The 19291-nt window shown below is 44.8% G+C and overlaps 1 protein-coding gene across 1 annotated transcript in view; it reads left to right on the top strand.

The window, feature by feature from the left end:
- The window catches only part of LOC129714491 (proto-oncogene vav-like), a 65593-nt gene that overhangs the window by 14159 nt on the left and 32143 nt on the right, over positions 1 to 19291 (top strand). Inside the window, exons 2-3 of the mRNA XM_055664132.1 lie at positions 4339 to 4455; positions 17984 to 18042. Of these exons, the coding sequence (XP_055520107.1) occupies positions 4339 to 4455; positions 17984 to 18042 (176 nt within the window). The remainder of the gene's footprint in view (positions 1 to 4338; positions 4456 to 17983; positions 18043 to 19291) is intronic.

The following is a 19291-nucleotide window of genomic DNA, read 5'->3' as shown; positions in this document are numbered from 1 at the left end:
CGGTAGAGTTGCTGCCTCACAGCGCCAGAGACCTGGGTTCCATCCTGACTACGGGTGCTGTCTGTACTGAGTTTGTACGTTCTCCCCGTGACCTGCATGGGTTTTCTCTGAGATCTTTGGTTTCATCTCGCACTACTCCGCCATTCAACCATGGCTGATCAATCTCTCCCTCCTAACCCCATTCTCAATAGACAATAGACAATAGGTGCAGGAGTAGGCCATTCGTCCCTTCGAGCCAGCACCGCCATTCAATGTGGTCATGGCTGATCATCCCCAATCAGTACCCCGTTCCTGCCTTCTCCCCATATCCCCTGACTCCGCTATTTTTAAGAGCCCTATCTAGCTCTCTCTTGAAATCATCCAGAGAACCGGCCTCCACCGCCCTCCTGCCTTCTCCCCTCTGACACCCGTACTAATCGAGAATCTATCTATCTCTGCCTTAAAAATATCCACTGACTTGGCCTCCACAGCCGTCTGTGGCAAAGAATTCCACAGATTCACCACCCTAAATGTGTGCTCATTTAGTCATCCATTCATATTGGCCGAAAGTCCCTGCCTCTGGAAAGGAGAAGAGAATGTGTAATTATTCAAGTGAATAGATTATTAGTACAATGGGAGGGGGCAGAGAACATGTCTTTGTGAAAGCCTCCACAAACACTAAGTTAACATTCCACAATGACTTTGTGAATGTGTGCCACTCCCTTTAAGAGAAAAAAGTTGAGTAAATATGCACAACACTTAGTAGTTGTAGAGGGTGTGATATTAATCTAAGGAATCATTTTTCATTAAAGTTAATGCAGACTTAGATAGAGGGGAGAGGTGCAGTGGGGGAAAGGCAGAGAAGAAAAGGACGAACCTGGAAAGAGCTGTTGCAGAGAGGGAGAGAGACCAGAAACAGGAAGGGAAAGAAGAGAAAGTCAGCACAAATCCCAGAGAAGGGCAGGAAACCAAGGCCCAGACAGGGAAAGAGGGGAGAGAGGGAAAGAAGCCCAGAAAGAGAGAAGAAAAGAGAGGAGGGTTTGGAATGGAGAAGGCTTCAGAAAAAGAGAGAGAGGCAGGAAGGAGAACGTGGATGAAAGGACAGGGAACTAGAAGACAGGGGGACAGGAAGAGAGAAGAAGGACGCAGGGGGGCCGAAGGGGGGTTTTCCAGAGAAAGAGGAAGGAGGAAAGAGATCTAGAAGAAAAGACAAGTTACCCCATGACAATTAGAAAGAAGAGGAGTGAATTTTTGATATTCCAGGAGAACAAAAGAGGGGGGAGACCAGGGAGAAGAAAGGGAGAGAGAAGAAAGCAAAGACCAAAGAGAAGAGAGGAGAACAGGGAGCAGGAAAACTAGGAAAAAGAGGCCAAAGAAGGAAAGAGAACAGAAGGAAGAGAAGAAAAAAACCAGAAAACAAGAAGAAAAAGAGCAGCAAAAAAGAAGAAGAGAGAGACAGAAAGAAAAGAGAAGCTGTCAGAGAAAGGACAAAAGCAGAGTTCCAGCAAGACAGGGAAGGACAGGAGGGAGGACCAGCAGGTGAGGAAACAGAAAAAAAGGGAGAGCAGGGGAAAAAAGAGAGGAAAGCAGAAAGAGGAAAGGAAGAGAGAGAGGAAACAGGCAAGAGAGGAGAAGAACAAGAGACAGAGGAGGGGGCAGAAAGATGGGAGGAAAGAAGAAGAACAAAGAAAGCAGAAAAAGTCAGAGGGAAGAAGAGGAAAGGGAGAAAGAAGAGAGGACAGAAGCAAAGAGCCAGAGCGGGAAGAAAAGAAGAAAGAGAGGAGAAAAAAGACAGAAGAGAGAAGAAAGAGAGAGGAAGCAAGAGAGAGAAGAAGAGAGAGAGAGAAGAGAGAGAGAAGAAAGGAAGAAGAGAAGGAGGAAGAAGAGGGAGAAAGGAAGGGAGAAGAAAGAAAGAAAGAGGAAGAGGAGAGAAAAGAGAAGCAGAGAGGGAAGAAGAGAAAAGAAAAGAGGGGAGAGAGGGGGAAAAACAAAGAGGCAGAGAAGAAGAGAGGGAGGAGGGCAGAAGGAGAAAAAAAGGGAAGAAAGAAGAGGAAAGAGAAGAAAAGAGAAGGGAAAGAGAGAAAAGGGAAAGAAAAGAAGGGAGAGACAAAAGGGAGAGAAAGAAGAAGAGGAAGAGAAAAAGAAAAGAAGAAGAAAGAGAGAAAGAAAGAAAAGAAGAGAGGAAAGGAAAAGAAGAGGACAGAAGAAGAAGGGGAAGAGAGAGGAAGCCAGAAGAGAAAGAAGCAGGAAGAGAGAAGAGAGCAAAAAAGAAAGGGAGGAAGAGAAGAGGAAAGAACAGAGAAGAAGAGGAGGCCTAGGAGAGAAGAAGAAAGGAAGGGGAAAAGCAAAGGAGAGAGAAAGAAAAAAGGAGAAGGAGAGAAAGAAGAAGAAGAAAGGGAGAAGAGGAAGAAAGGGAAAACAGAAAAAGGAGAAGAGGGAAAGAAGAAGAGAAGGAGAGAAAGAGAAACAGGGGAAAGAAAAAGACAAAGAGAAGAAGAGGAAGAGAAAGGGCAAAGAGAAGGAGGGAGAAAAGGAAGAGGGCAGAAGACCAGAGGAACGAGAAAAGAGAGGAAAAAGAGCAAGGAGAAAAAGAAAAGAGAAAGAGAGAGAAGGGAAAAAGAGAAGAAAGAAAAGAAGGGGAAAGCAAGGAAAAAGAAGAGAGAGAAGAGAAGGAAGAAAGAAGAAGAAGGAAGAGAAAGAAAAGAAGAGAAGAGAAGACAAGAGGAGAAGAGACAGAAAACAGAGGGAGAGGGAGGAGAGTTAAAAGAGAGAAGAGAGAAGAGAGAAAGAGAAGGGAGAGAGAGGGAGGAGCCAGAAGGAGAAGAAAGAAAAAGAAGAAGGAAGGAATAAAGAGAGAGGAGAGCAGAAGAAAGAATCAGAAAAAGAAGAAGAAGAGAAAGAAGGGAGGAGAGAGAGCCAGGAGAGAGGAGAAGGGGAGAGAGAGAGAAAAGAGAAGAGAGGGCAAGAAGAGAAAGAAAAAGAAAAAAAGAAAGGAAGAGAAGAAGAAGGGAAGGGGAGAAAAAGAAGAAGAAGCCCACAAAGAGGAAGGAAGAGAGGAAAAGGAGAAGAGAAAAAGAAAAGAAGCAGGAAAAGAAAGCCAGGAGAGAGAGGAGAGAGAGGAGAAAGGAAAAGAGAAAGAGGAGGGAAGAACAGCAAGAGAGGGGAAGAGAAGAGAAGAGAGGGAAAGAGGCCAGAGAGAGAAGAGAAAGGGGAAGAAGAAGAAGAGAGAAAGCAGAGAGAGAGAAGAGACCAGAAGAAGAGAGAGGCCCAGAGAGAGAGAAGAAAGTAAGAGAGGAAGAAGAGACAGAAAGAAGAGAGAAAAAAGAAAGCAGAAGAAGAAGAAAAAAAAAGAAGGAGGGGAGAAAAAGAGAAGAGGAAAAGCAAGGACAGAGAAAGAGAAGAGACAAAAGAGAAGAGAAGACAGAAGGCAAGAAACAGAGGATGGAAAAGGAGAGGAGGGGGGGAGAGGGAAATTCGAGAGAAGGAAGAAACAGAGAAGGAGGGAAGAGAGAAGAGACAAACAGACAGGAAAAGACGAAAGAAAAAGGCCAGGCCAGAAGAGGAGAATAGGAAGAGAGAAGACAAGTTCGGTGAAGTGTTGAGTTTTGAGGCATCCAGACATTCTGACGAAAAACAAAAACAGCCAGCAGGAAATAATTGTTGAAAGCTTGCATGACAGATCTGAAACTACGACCTTTAAGAAAGAAGTTGGGATGTAGGATAGGCGAGGAAGCAAAGTTTGCGTCACTTTGGGACAAACACGTAAGACCCATACCCTGGTGCCATAAAACATTCGTAAAACAGTGATGAAGTTTCTCGAAAAGTTGCCACTACCTTTAAGTAGAAAAAGTTGATGTACATTTACATCAATCCCTGCACAACACTTAGTAGTTGTAGAGGGAATTGTGATATTAATCTAAGTATTCTTTTTTCATTAAATTAATGCAGCTTATATAGAGGGGAGGCATTATGGCGCAGTGGTAGAGCTGTTGCCTTACTGGGCCAGAGACCAGGGTTCGATCCTGGCCACGGGTGCTGTCTGTGTGGAGTTTGCACGTTTCCCCCCGGGACCGCGTGGGTTTTCCTCGGGTTCGCCGGTTTTCACCCACATCCCAAAGAGGAGCGGGTTTGGAGGTTAATTGGCTTCAGTAAATTTCCCCCTAGGGTGTAGGATGTGATACTTGGATTACATGGAACTAGTGTGCGGGGATCGCTGATCAGCACGGACGCGGTGGGCCGAAGGGCCTGTTTCCACGCTGTATCTATGAACTAAATTACCCCATTCAATTATGCAATATGCCATTTTTATATTCCAGCTTACTTACTTTGTCTCTGTGCTTTTTGCTTCTTGCATTGCAGTTCCTCTGTCTCAAGAACATCAGGACCTTTTTGAATGCTTGCTGTGAAAAGTTCAACATGAGGAAGAACGAACTATTTGAAGCCTTCGATCTGTTTGATGTCCGAGATTTCGCTAAGGTATGATCTGTATGTTTCAGGCTGGAATCATGGGCTCAGCGCCTGGTTACAGAATGGCTCCAGAATTGTGGAGACCTTTGTGTACTGTCCCAGTAGCAAGTGCCGAGGTACAATGAAATGTTTTTGTAACCTGAAACGCGATGCCATCTACTATTCCAACACTCTTATTGTGTGGGAAAATGGTTGTACTTATGTATACTTTCATTGATGAAAGAATGGATCAACCTGGCTTGTATTCACTGGAATTTAGAAGGATGAGAGGGTATCTTATAGAAACATAGGTTTCTTAAGGGGTTGGACAGGCTAGATGCAGGGAAAAAGTTCCCAATGTTGGGGGAGTCCAGAACCAGGGACCACAGTTTAAGAATAAGGGGTTTGCCATTTAGGACTGAGATGAGGAAAAACGTTTTCACCCAGAGAGTTGTGAATCTGTAAAATTCTCTGCCTCAGAAGGCAGTGGAAGGCGATTCACTGGATGTTTTCAAGAAAGATTTAGATATAGCTCTTAGGGTTAATGGGAATCAAGGGATATGGGGGAGAAAGTAGGAACGAGGTATTGATTCTGGATGACCAGCCATGATCATATTGAATGGTGGTGCTAGCTCAAAGGGCCGAATGGCCTACTCCTGCATCTATTTTCTATGTTTCGATATTTCTTTTTCTTTTTTTTTTTTTTTTTAATTTTATTTTTATTAGCAGTACAGTAAATCACATTAATACATCGCATATATCTTATTACATTATGTTGTACCACTTCATTTTTTGAGCTTTAAGAAAGATAGAAATAAAAGAAGTAAGGAAAGTAAGCAAGAATCGTGAAGGTGCAGGAAAGTGTTGGGAGAAGAGAACCCCTTAGGGAAGGAATTAGAGAAGGAAGCAAAGAAAAGAAATAAGACCCTAGAAAGAAAAGAAAAAAAAGAAGAAAGGAAAATCAATCGCTCTATTGTAACACAAAACTCCGCAAAAAAGGATATACCAACCGTGTTTTTATTAAAAATGTATTTTATACCCCCCATTACCAGGTCCTGGTAGCCTTTATGTTTTAACTTATTATTGCACCTTATGCTTGTAATAGTTCCATAAATGCAGACCACGTCTTTTGTAAGTGATCTGCTTTGCCTGCTAGGAGGAGTGCTGTTTCGATATTTCAAGTTTAGTTTGGTTTATTGGCATGTGTGCCGAGGTAGAGAGAATGGTGGCATAGACTTGATGGGCTGAATGGCCTAATTCTGCTCCTATCACTTATGAACATGGGAGAAATTTGTATGATACAGGATCCTCGATATTGAAGGGACCTGAGTGCATGAGCCAGCACCAAGACCTCCTGCCTGGAGGCTCCTCTGGGTAGTAGGCTGGGGCTTGGACTTCCTCCTACAAGTGTCGGTGATGTGTTGCAGCAAAGTTGAGCTGCAGATATCACATTCTGCCTGTAACCACATCACTCACAGCTCCACTGAGAAACCTCACAGAGCAATGCTTGCCTGTAGATTTGTGCAAACAACGACTTCAGGTTGGTCCGAAACCAACATTCGATTTTAGGCGAGGCTGCATTTGGAGTATTGCGTTCAATTTTGGTCCCCACTGCCGTAGGAGACCCATACCCTGAGTCACAAAATAAAACATCTCGTAGAACAGTGGTGAGTTTCTCGAACCCCCTACAAACAGCTAACAATGGCCTGTTTCCCTTATCATCTATAGTTTTTTGCATATCTTTCATTCATTGGATTGGATAGTTATATGGACGGGAAGGGAATGGAAGGTTATGGTCTGAGCGCAGGTATATGGGACTAGGGGAGAATATGTGTTCGGCACGGACTAGAAGGGTCGAGATGGCCTGTTTCCGTGCTGTAATTGTTATATGGTTATATGGTTATTGTTCTTTTGCTCACCACATCATCGTTGCTCTTAGCCCTAACCAGTCTGAAGAAGGGTCTCGACCCGAAATGCCACCCATTCATTCCTTCTTTCCAGAGATGCTGCCTGTCTCGCTGAGTTACTCCAGCATTTTGTGTCTATCTTCGGTTTGCTCAAGGCCTTAATGGTACGCACTGGGAAACACTCTGAGAGAACCCAAAGTGTTTCAAAGATTCACAGCACCCACTGCATTGAGAATGTGTTTAAGCTAGAAAGGGTGCAGGGATTTCTGAGGGTGTTGCCAGGACTACAGGCTCAAATTGCCATCCACCTGGGGTTTTGAATGATTATTGCTGGTGTCACTCACAGATCTGCTGATGATACTGACAAGCCAAATGCAACACTACTTAAAGGTCTCACTAATCCATGGTCTTGTAATGGTGAACAGACTGCTCACTACTCTTCACACTCACACTTTGCTCTGCACATTGTTCACACTCAACACCGATTCTTTGCTGCTCCTGCCTTTTGGCTTTGGTAAAAAGGTTAAATTATCCCTAGTGTAAAGTAGTGTGAATGTGCGGGGATCGCTGGTCGGTGTGGGCTCGTTTTGCCGAAGGGCCTGTTTCCACGCTGTATCTCAAAACTAAAACTACACATGATAAGGGAATAATGTTTAGTGCAAGGTAAAGCCAGTGAGGGCCGATCAAGGGAGAAGCAGACTTACCTGTAGCTGAGTGAAAACTGTGCAGATTCACTGCCAGGAAATACTCATCCACTGTTTGAAGTGGTGACTGATCGAGATTAAATTTAACTGTTGCTGAGGTTGTGGGATGTGCTTTATTTCCCCTTGTATACAGAACACGAGTCTGGCCTTAAGATATTTTTTATCTGCACAAACTAATGATCTTACAGAGATGTGTAAAATCATGAGAGGAATAGATCGGGTAGATGCACAGAGTCTCTTGCCCAAAGTAGGGGAATCGAGAACCAGAGGGCATAGGTTTAAGGTGAAGGGGAAAAGGTTTAATAGGAATCTGAGGGGTAACTTCTTCACACAAAGGGTGGTGGGTGTATGGAATTAGCTGCCAGAGGAGGTCGTTGAGGCTGGGACTATTGCAACGTTTAAGAAAGAATTAGACAGGTATATGGATAAAGTTTTAGAGGAATATGGATCTGACAAAGGCAGAGGGTCTAGTGTAGATGTTATACATGTTGGAGAGTGTGGACATGTTGGGCTGAAGGGCTATTTCCCACACTTTATGACTCTATAACTAATTTATGATGTCTTCATCAAGCGGCTGGTAGTGTGTCGCTGCCTCACCAAAGACCCGGGTTTGATTCTGACTACGGGTGCTGTCTATGTGGAGTTTCCAGGTTTGTGGGTGCTCCGGTTTCCTTCCACATCTCAAAGATGTGCGTGTTTGTCGGTAAATTGGAGAGGACTTGATGGGCCGAATGGCCTAATTCCGTTCCTATGTCTTATAAAGATCATGCAAATGGTGGTCCCACCCGAGGTCAGGATTGAACCCAGGCCCTGTAATATCTGCACCTCTGGAATGTAGAAACCATGGCAGACAATGTCTCATGAGTTATGGTCTTATCTGCCTGCCTCACTGTCTTCCAAAGACTTGTGGTTGGTAGATTTTTCAGCACATCACCAATGAATGTTCATAAGTGATAGGAGCAGAATTAGGCCATTCGGTCCATCACTCCGCCATTCAATCATGGCTGATCTATCTCTCCCTCCAAACCCCATTCTCCTGCCTTCATTCACTGACTTGGCCTCCACAGCCTTCTGTGGCAAAGAATTCCACGTATAGAAACATAGAAACATAGAAATTAGGTGCAGGAGTAGGCCATTCGGCCCTTCGAGCCTGCACCGCCATTCAATATGATCATGGCTGATCATCCAACTCAGTATCCCGTACCTGCCTTCTCTCCATACCCCCTGATCCCCTTAGCCACAAGGGCCACATCTAACTCCCTCTTAAATATAGCCAATGAACTGTGGCCTCGACTACCTTCTGTGGCAGAGAGTTCCAGAGATTCACCACTCTCTGTGTGAAAAAAGTTCTTATAAAGTTCTCCCACCCTCTGACTAAAGACATTTCTCCTCATCTCCTTCCTAAAGGAACGTTCTATAATTCTGAGGCTCTGACCTCTGGTCCCAGACTCTTCCACTGTCGGAAATATCCTCTCCACATCCACTCTATTCACTATTCGGTATCTATCTATCTATCTATCTCTACCTTAAAAATATCCATTGATGGCCTCCACAGCCTTTTGTGGCAAAGAATTCCACAGATTCACCACCCTCTGACTAAAGAATGGCTTCACTATGAACCCCCCAGCAGCAGGTATAACAATGTTTCCTTGTGAGCTGAGGCTGGGGCAAATACAGGCTGGTATGGTTGCTTCAGCAGATCAGTCAGGATGAAGGCTTTGACTTTGTGTAAAGTGCACGTTGCGGTTTCTGGCAGGAAATGGCTCCGAGGCGTGCATGAGGCTGCATCGCTCTGCAGCGGCTCATCACAGCGCAATAACCTCTGAACCGCCACAGGAAGATTGCAAAGGCCATATAAGTCAATGTCGGCTCTAGCCTAACATGGTCCTTCCTCTATGGCAGGCTCCATTTCCCCAGAAGATCTTTCAAGTCAAGTCAAGTCACTTTTATTTCTATAGCACATTTAAACAACTCTCGTTGACCAAAGTGCTTTACATTGGTGAAGGTACTAACGTTATACAACATTAGAGAATGTCCTTCCTCAAATTAGGGGACCAAAATTCTGGAGATCTTCGGTTTCCTCCCACACTCCAAAGGCGTACAGGTTTGTGGGCTAATTGGCTTGGTGTAAATGTAAATTGTCCCTGGTGTGTGTAGGATAGTGTGCGGGGATCGCTGGTCGGTGCGGACTCGGTGGCTCGGTATTTCCCGTGTAAATAAACTTGACTAGTCGCTGATTCATCCATTTTATTTGTGCTGAATCAGGACAAAACCAGCTGGAGAAGACCAAGCAGATATCTATTTCTGTTTGGGACAGGAATGCTTTGGCAGATGAAATCTGTGGTCACCCTTCCCCCTGTTCTGACCACTTGGTTTCCAGTTAGCAGCCTGTAGTTTTGCTTGCTGCTGCCTTTATCCCACTCATCATCACCAGTCACCAGTTCCCTCCAAGACATTTTGCTTGCTCCGTCACCCCAGGCTATTTCTCATAACTAGTTTCTTATTTTTAAGGCAGAGATTTCACGATACAGTTGCAGTGCCCCCCATAATGTTTGGGACAAAGACCCATCCATCATTTATTTATTTGCCTCTGTACGCCACAATTTGAGATTTATAATAGAAAAAAAACCACATGTGGTTAAAGTGCACATTGTCAGGTTTTAATAAACATGTTCCCGAGGCAGGAAACATGTTCCCGATATTGGGGCAGTCCAGAACCAGGGGCCACAGTTTAAGAATACGGAGTAAGCCATTTAGAACAGAGATGAGAACACCATTTTTTCCTCGCAGAGAGTGGTGAGTCTGTGGAATTCTCTGCCTCAGAGGGCGGTGGAAACAGGTTCTCCGGATACTTTCAAGAGAGAGCTAGATAGGGCTCTTAAAAATAGCGGAGTCAGGGGATATGGGGAGAAGGCTGGAACGGGGCACTGATTGGGGATGATCATATTGAATGGCGGTGCTGGCTCGAAGTGCCAAATGGCCTACCCCTGCACCCATTGTCTATTGTCTATTGTCTATTGTCAGTAATAAAGGCCATTTTTATACATTTTGGTTTCACCATGTAGAAATGACAGCAGTGTTTATACATTGGTAGACAAAAATGCTGGAGAAACTCAGGGGGTGAGGCAGCATCTACGGAACGAAGAAAATAGGCAACGTTTCGGGTCGAAACCCTTCTTCAGACCAATGTTTATACATAGCAGTGTTTATTACAGCTGTGTTTATACATAGTCCCCCCATTTATTACAAATCTCAAATTGTGGAGTAAAGTAGCAAATAAATAAATGATAGGTCTTTGTCCGAAACAATATGTAAGGCACTGTATCTTACCTTCCACAAATATCTTTAACTCCTTGAGGCATTTAGTTTAGTTTAGTTTAGTTTAGTTTAATTTAGTTTAGTTTAGTTTAGTTTAGTTTAGTTTAGTTTAATTTAGTTTAGTTTAGTTTAGTTTAGTTTAGTTTCGTTTAGTTTAGTTTAGTTTCGTTTAAGTTTAGTTTAGTTTAGTTTAGTTTAGTTTAGTTTAGTTTAGTTTAGTTTAGTTTAGTTTAGTTAGTTTAGTTTAGTTTAGTTGAGTTTAGTTTAGTTTAGTTTAGTTTAGTTTAGTTTAGTTGAGTTTAGTTTAGTTTAGTTTAGTTTAGTTTAGAGAAACCTGGTCCTTTATACGTGGTTCAAAGCCACATTGCTTGATGCGGGTGCACTGTTCTCCTGAGGTTTAAATGGTTATGAGTCACTTCATGCCACCTCCCGCTCAGGGGCATTAGCATGGGCTGCGAGTATTGTCTGAATCGGAAATCTGCGGCTCCACAGTCCACTTCAAAGTGTGTGAGCCCAAGACAGAGTACGGTGCCTCAATGCATCACTGAGGGCAGTCTGTGGGAGCATTAACATGGAACAGTACAGCAGAAGGCAGGCCCTTCGGTCCACAATGCTTGTGCTGACTGTCACTAATAATGCCAGGAACATCACTTATCTACAATCATATTCATAATCATACTTTATTAGCCAAGTAAGTTTAGCAACATACGAGAAATTTGATACAACAGAGGGAAGTGTGAAACACACACCTCCAGATTCAGGGACAGTTTCTTCCCAGCTGTTATCAGGCAACTGAATCATCCTCCCACAACCAGAGAGCGGTGCTGAACTACTATCTATCTCATTGGTGACCCTCGAACTATCCTTGATCAGACTTTACTGGATATACTTGCACTAAACGTCATCCCCTTATCATGTATCTACACACTGCAAATGGTGCGATTGTAATCATGTATTGTCTTTCCGTTGTCTGATTAGCATGCAACAAAAGCTTTCCCTCTTCCTCAGTACACGTGTCAATAAACCAAACTGAACTGGAACCGCAGACAAAATGTGTAGGAAGGAACTGCAGCTACAGATTAATACACAAAAGGACACAAAGTGCTGGAGTAACTCAGCAGGTCAGGCCAGTGGCGTAGGGTGGGTTTTGAGCGCCCGGGGCAGTTTAAAGTTTTGCGCCTCCTCATTAGCGGGGGGGGGACAGAGGCAGCGGCGACCAGAACTCGGAGCTGGGGCGGCATTAGCGGTGGCCTGGCCCGTGCTGTTTTTATACTCACAGCTCCAGGTAACCTCTCCTCGCTCCAACAGCTCCCCGAGTCTCTGAATTTTATTTAAAAAATTTATTCAACAATTTTTTTGCGCCCCTAAAAATTTAGCGCCCGGGGCAACCGCCCCACTGCACCCCCCCACGCTACGCCACTGGGTCAGGCAGCATCTCTGGAGCACATGGATAGGTGACATTTTGGGTCAGGACTCTTCTTCATAGGGCATAGAGTCATAGAGTGATGTAGAGAGGAAACAGGCCCTTCGGCCCAACTTGCCCACACCGGCCAACAGGTGATGAGAGCGTGAGGAGGGGGGGTGGAGGGGACCCGGCATCTGCGGGGGGGGATCGCCCTTGGGGGAGCGGGGGGCGGGGAGGCCATTGGAGAGGAAGAGAGATTTTTTTTTTTTTTTTTTTTTTTTTAATTTCAAAATAGACTTTATTCATTGATAAATATATACAATTCCTGAACCATTCAAACAAACAAATTCATCCGACATTTTCGGAGACTATACAAGCTTTTTCAGTACAATTCTTTACATTTTTCAAAATTTCACCAAACAGTCCCCACCCATTCCACTCTGTGGCCCCTGTCCAAGTAATAAATATATACAGTGTTTACAGTGCGAAAATTCCATTTGATATTTTCACTTCCACAAATAATGTCCCCCACCCATGCCACTCATGTGGCCCCCTGGCGTGGGATACCTTCCCTTAATTTAATTTAAATTGAGGGGCGTCTCCACCATACCGTGCCCCCTATGTCCAGCAGCGGAAGGACCCTAGACTGTGGCCCTCCCCCACCGAGCCTTGGCGTTGGCTGTACCAAGAGGGATGAGCGGGGTGAAGGGGGTGAGGGGGTGTGGGGGAACATTGGACAATGGGGACCTGGCCGTGGAGGAACCACTGTTGGGGGAGGGTGGGGAGAGAACATTGGAGGGCCAGCATACTTTGTAACTTCCTCAGTGCCCTAGGTGGCCACTATTTGTGTACCTTGGGCGTGCAAACAAAGAATTTCACTGTGCTCCGTCAGTTCAAGGAGTAATGTTGCAATCGGCTTGCTGGTGCTGGCAGCGTGCAGTGCAAGGCCGGGTGTGATTTAGGAATATGTCAATAACAAAGTTGGCACACACCTAGCTAACTTGTGGCAGGATATCAGCCTTGTGCAGAACCACACGTGGTGTTTGATCTTTGAAATGAGCGACTGGGCTGGTGTAAATTTCCCACTAGTAAAGTTGAAATAATCTCACAGTACATTTTACTTCTTGCATATAATAATTCAAATCTGTACACTTTATCTCATTGGCTGTACTGGTTCGCACCTAACACACAGCTAACACCGAAACTTCACCTATTCCTTCTCTCCATAGATGCTGCCTCACCCGCTGAGTTCCTCCAGAATTTTTGTCTACCTGCTAACAATGTCCTGTTTCATTTATCATTGTTGCATATTTTTCATTCCCTTGTTCTACATCACCATCTGACCAACTTGCCCACGCCGCCCAACGTGCCCCATCTACACTTGTCACACCTGCCTGCATTTGGTCCATATCCTTCTAAGCCGGTCCACAGAGCTCCCGTGGCTCTAGCCCAAGTGGGAGGAGGGTTAGAAGTGAGTCAGAGGGGGAAAACAGATGAACAGGAGAGGCAAAGCACAGGCAGACTTAACTCAGAGCTCCCGTGGATTTTGACGAAACAGCAACAAAGAGAAGAAACACTTTATCTCACAGAGAGTTGTGAGTCTGTGGAATTCTCTGCCTCAGAGGGCGGTGGAGGCAGGTTCTCTGGATGCTTTCAAGAGCAAGCTAGATAGGGCTCTTAAAAATAGCGGAGTCGGGGGATATGGGGAGAAGGCAGGAACGGGGTACTGATTGGGGATGATCAGCCATGATCACATTGAATGGCGTTGCTGGCTCGAAGGGCCAAATGGCCTACTCCTGCACCTATTGTCTATTGTCTATCCATGCACCTTTCCAAATGCTTCTTAAAAGTTGCAATAGTATCTGTGTTGACTATCTCCTCCGGCAGCTGCTTCCATACACTCACCTCCAAACATAAAGCTATGACGTACAGTAGCTTACAAATTAATCATCTCATTACTGACTCATGTGGGCTTTTAATTTGGAATTACTATCACCAAGAGCATCTGGGGATCTCTGGGTGAATGCAGGAACAGAAGAGTAAGCTGCCTTACTTCCTCCTATCTAGCTTCCTCATTCCTGTCTTGTCCGTTGTGCCTGATGTCTTGCGAGATGTTAACGCACCACACATATTTACCATTGCACAAATCAACCACAGCGATTCCTCTCCCTGTAGGCGTTTACCATGTGTAAAGCACCTTAGGACATTCAGGTGTTGGGCAAGGCATTTTAAGGGCGGTAATTTAGAAGTTATCACCTCCAGAAAGAAGATAGACACAAAAATGCTGGAGTAACTCAGCGGGATAGATAGCATCTCTGGAGAGAAGTTTAAGAAGGAACTGCAGATGCTGGAAAAATCGAAGGTAGACTCAGATGCTGGAAACTCAGCGGGTGAGGCAGCAATCTATGGAGCGAAGGAAGATGGAACCAGTTCAAGCATTACCCTGCCCAGAATGTGAATTAGTTTAGTTTAATTTAGAAGTACAGTGCGGAAACTGGCCCTTCGGCCCACCGAGTCCGCGCCGACCAGCGATCCCCACACACTAAAGGGCCTGTCCCACTTAGGAGACCTAAACAGCGACCTCTGGTGACCTTGCCCGCCACCCAAAAAAAAATCAAGGTCGAGGTGACCTGCAACCTCCTACCCACCTCCCACACACATGTTGAAAACCTTCCTCAACTATGAAGAAAACCGGCTTCGACTAGACCTGCGACTAAAAAATGATCGATTTTTAAAACGGCAACCTATTTTTAGTCGAGACAATTTTTAACCATGATGATAAAATAGCAGCAACCAAGATGAAGCCTCGACCATACGGAGACCACTTTCAACCATTAGGGAGAGTGACCAAAACCTCCGGTGACCTCATGAAAACCTTGGGTGGTGGGCAAGGTCACCAGAGGTTGCTGTTTAGGTCTCCTAAGTGGGACAGGCCCTATATTAGGGACCATTCACAATTTTACCAAAGCCAATTAATCTACAAACCTGTACGTCTTTGGAGTGTGGGGGGAAACTGGAGATCCCGGAGACAGCCCGTGCAGGTCTTGGGGAGTAGGTACAAACTCCGCACAGATAGAACCTGTAGTCAGGATGGAACATGAGCCTCTGGCGCTGTTAGGCAGCAACTCTACCACTGCGCCACCCTGCCACCAACTGGTTTTGTGATGATTTTAAACCACACAAGGTCTGGTTCGGGGAAACGCAATCACCTCCGTGTCGTGGAAAGAGGAACAGAGTTAGCGTTTCGTGCTAAAGCCTCTTTATCAGAACTGGAAAGTTGGAGAAGTTCACATAGAGGATGGGGAAGGGCGGACACGACAAGGGGAATATCTCCGACATAGTGAGACCAGGGTTAGAAATATAGAAACATAGACAATAGGTGCAGGAGTAGGCCATTCGGCCCTTCGAGCCTGCACCGCCATTCAATATGATCATGGCTGATCATCCAACTCAGTATCCTGTACCTGCCTTCTCTCCATACCCCCTGATCCTTTTAGCCACAAGGGCCACATCTAACTCCCTCTTAAATATAGCCAATGAACTGTGGCCTCAACTACCTTCCGTGGCAGAGAATTCCACAGATTCACCACTCTCTGTGTGAAAAATGTTTTCCTCATCTCGGTCCTAAAAGATTTCCCCCTTATCCTTAAACTGTGACCCCTTGTTCTGGACTTCCCCAACATCGGGAGCAATCTTCCTGCATCTAGCCTGTCCAACCCCTTAAGAATTTTGTAAGTTTCTATAAGATCCCCCCTCAATTTTCTAAATTCTATCGAGTACAAGCCGAGTCTATCCAGTCTTTCTTCACATGAAAGTCCTGACATCCCAGGAATCAGTCTGGTGAACATTCTCTATACTAGGGTTAGAAACATAGAAACATAGAAAATTATGTTGCCATGGTAATTAGTGCTAGTGAGGAAGTGTTGATGTACTGTTCATGGCTATGTGGCTCAATAGAATGAGGTTAAAGTTACCCTTCACACCACATACATTTATGTTTTAGTCACATTAAGCTCTGCGCTGGGGTCAAAAGAGAATTCAAGCCATTGCCGTATCAGGTATGAATTTTTTTTCACACACCTGATCAACATTCCTCCCATAATTCTTGATTTGTACGGGGATCAAATGTTATGGGGAGAAGGCAGGAAATGGGGTTGAGAGGGAAAGATAGGTCAGCCACGATTGAATGGCGGAGTTGATGGGCCGAATGGCCTAATTCTGCTCCAATGACCTATGAATTTAACCAGGCCACCGAATTTTAATCCCAACTTACTTTCCTTTGAAAGTGAACTAATTTTGTTATTGTCATATTATGCGTGTACGGAACGAGCTGCTGGAGGAAGGTCGTTGAGGCTGGGACTATCGCAATGTTTAAGAAACAGTTATATAGGTACATGGATAGGACAGGTTTGGAGGGATGTGGAGCAAGCGCTGGCTGGTGGGACTAGTGTAGCTGGGACATGTTGGCTGGTGTGGGCAAGTTGGGCCGAAGGGCCTGTTTCCACACTGTATCAATCTATGACTCTACAGTCAACTCAAAATCCTCAATTCCTTTATCTTTCAAATAATTATCTATTTCTTCTTTACCTACTGTATATCCACTCTAACCTCAGTAACACTCTACGGTAGCGAATTCCAAGGGCCTGTTTCCATGTTGTATGACACTATTAAGGTGCTAAAAGTGCCAATCAATGTTTGCCTCCTGTTTCACTGTGACTGGATGTAATAACATAACCAAGACTTGACATTATCGTTCCACAAACTCTGGTGAAGGAACCCTTGCTAAGACCACCCGATTTACACACAGTTGACACTATGGTGACTCATTGCTGTAGAGTGCCTTTGGATGAACAGATATCATGGCAGGTGCAAGATGAATGGAAGGACTTTCGTTATCAGCTGGTTGCAACTTTTCACTCTGCCCACTATTACTCTGTGCGCTTTTGATACCCGTAAGTGGCGGAAGATAAAACCACACCACAAGTCGGCACGGCAAGTTGGGCGGCATGGTGGTGAGGTGGTAGAGTTGTTGCCTTACAGCACTTACAGTGCCCGAGATCTTGGTTCGATCCCGGCGATGGTGTGCTTGTCTGTACGGAGTTTTATGTTCTTCCCATGACCGCGTGGGTTTTCTCCGAGAACTTTGGTTTTCTTTCACACTCCAAAGACGTGCAGGTTTTTGATAAACCAAATTTCGTTTGAACTTCATTTGAGGTTCAAATGACAATAAACAGTATTGTATTGTTTGTAGGCCTTGGTATATATGTAACGGTTATCCCTAGTGTAGGACAGTGTTAATGAGTGGGGATTGCTGGTCAAAGCAGTTTAAATGCATTTCGTTGTCTCTGTACTGTGCACTGACATTGACAATTAAAATTGAATCTGAATCTGAATCTGAATCTTAATTTATTGTCACGTGTACCGAGGTACAGTGAAAATCTTTTTGTTGTGTGCTAACCAGCCAGCAGAAAGACAATGCATGATTAATCCATTCACAGTGTACAGATAAGATCATAGTTGCTGTAGGAATATAGATTTAAGAGTGTGAAGCGATTGTAATAACAGTTTGTAGATTTTTCAGTGGCTAGGGCACAAAAAGTCGCCTGTGTTGGGAGCTTTGAATTACCAAACCAGCACGTGATCAGTAGAACTTCAAGAGAGTCTTAGGCTCAGTCCTTACAAACCAAAGATGCCCATTGATGGAACTCGTGTGTGGGAAAGAAATGCAGATGCTGGTTTAAAGCGAAGATAGACACAAAATGCTGGAGTAACTCAGCGGGTCAGGCAGCATCTCTGGAGAGAAGGAATGGGTGACGTGTCAGGACCCATGCCTTCTCTCCAGAGATGCTGCCTGACCCGCTGAGTTACTCCAGCATTTTGTGTCTACCTGTTGATGGAAGTCCATGCCCTCCCTGAGGTAGACTGGACAAGTTGTGTTATCATCTTCTGTACATCCTCCTCATGTGTCCTTCCCTTGGGTGTTCGCTTGTTACACCTCATAGTTCTACGTAACTCAATCACCTCATCGTTCTGCGGTCGTTTAACAGAGTCCCTCGTTGACATCTTGACCACATCCTCCGTATAAGTCAAAGCCATTCATTAATTCTGATGAAGGGCTTCGGCCCGAAACGTTGTCTATTTCCTTCGCTCCATAGATGCTGCCTCGCCCGCTGAGTTTCTCCAGCACTTTTGTCTACCATTAATTCTTCTTGTTTTTTTTTCAGGTCATTGAAACATTATCCTTTTTATCCTACACCGCTGTAGCACAAAGTAAAGGAATCTGGTAAGTCGAACCTTATCGAATCCCGTACACTGTGTATTTACTTGAATGTCATAAAAGTCCACTAGTTTGGTTCCAAGGATGTTGGTTTTGTTGTCTATGATACGGTACCAGGGGCCACACAGTTTAAGAATAAGGGGTAAGCCATTTAGAACGGGGATGAGGAAACACTTTTTCTCACAGAGAGTTGTGAGTCTGTGGAATTCTCTGCCTCAGAGGGCGGTGGAGGCCGGTTCTCTGGATGTTTTCAAGAGAGAGCTTAGATAGGGCTCTTAAAAATAGCGGAGTCAGGGGATATGGGGAAAAGGCAGGAACGGGGTACTGATTGGGGATGATCAGCCATGATCACATTGAATGGCGGTGCTGGCTTGAAGAGCCAATCACCATCCCCCCCGGACACTTATTATTATTTATTCAAATCATTTGCTATGTCGCTCTTCCAGGGAGATGCTAAATGCATTTTGTTGTCTCTGTACTGTACACTGACAATGACAATTAAAATTGAATCTGAATCTGAATCTGAATCTGAATCTGAATCTGAAGAGCCGAATGGCCTACTCCTGCACCTATTGTTTATTGTCTATTGATACGATAGAACTATATTTATTCCAGGAGAGAAATTGGAGCGCCAGGCGGAAGAGGGCTCTGCCCGAGCCGCTGCCTGCCCCTATTCCAGGGTTATGTCCGTGCCTGGGTGGGGTTAGGGTGGGACTATGCGCTGTCCACGGGCGCCTTGGGGGATTTCCGGGACCGCTGGGCACCGCGGGGGGTGGAATGTATCCTTAATAAGGAATGTGATAGAGTTTTATAATAGTTTAATTAGCATTGAAGAATATTTGTTTGACTTGCATTTTGACAGCGGGTCTTATTTCAATTTATTTTGCACTCTACATATTACTGTAAATATTTAAATTATTTTTGGTTAAAAAAAAAAGGAGAGAAATTGGTCATAAAACTCAGCAAGATGCATGAAACATGAAATTAAACTGATGAGTGGAAAGTCCAGGATTGGGGATGTGCAAAGATCGGGGAGGGGAGGAGAGTCAGGCTACCCAATGACAGAAGTGTGAGGCATTGTACAGTTTGATAGCCACAGGGCAAATGGATCTCCTGTGGCGTTCTGTGCTGCATCTTGGTGGAAGAGAGATAGATTATAGAGTTTAAAACATTGAAAAGAAATTTCCATCTTGGGTCTCGACCCGAAACGTCGCCTTTCTCCTTCGCTCCATAGATGCTGCCTCACCCGCTGAGT

The sequence above is a fragment of the Leucoraja erinacea genome, chromosome 39 (assembly GCF_028641065.1).
Source record: "Leucoraja erinacea ecotype New England chromosome 39, Leri_hhj_1, whole genome shotgun sequence".
Taxonomy (NCBI): Eukaryota; Metazoa; Chordata; class Chondrichthyes; order Rajiformes; family Rajidae; genus Leucoraja; species Leucoraja erinaceus.
This window is presented reverse-complemented; position numbering and strand designations above follow the sequence as displayed.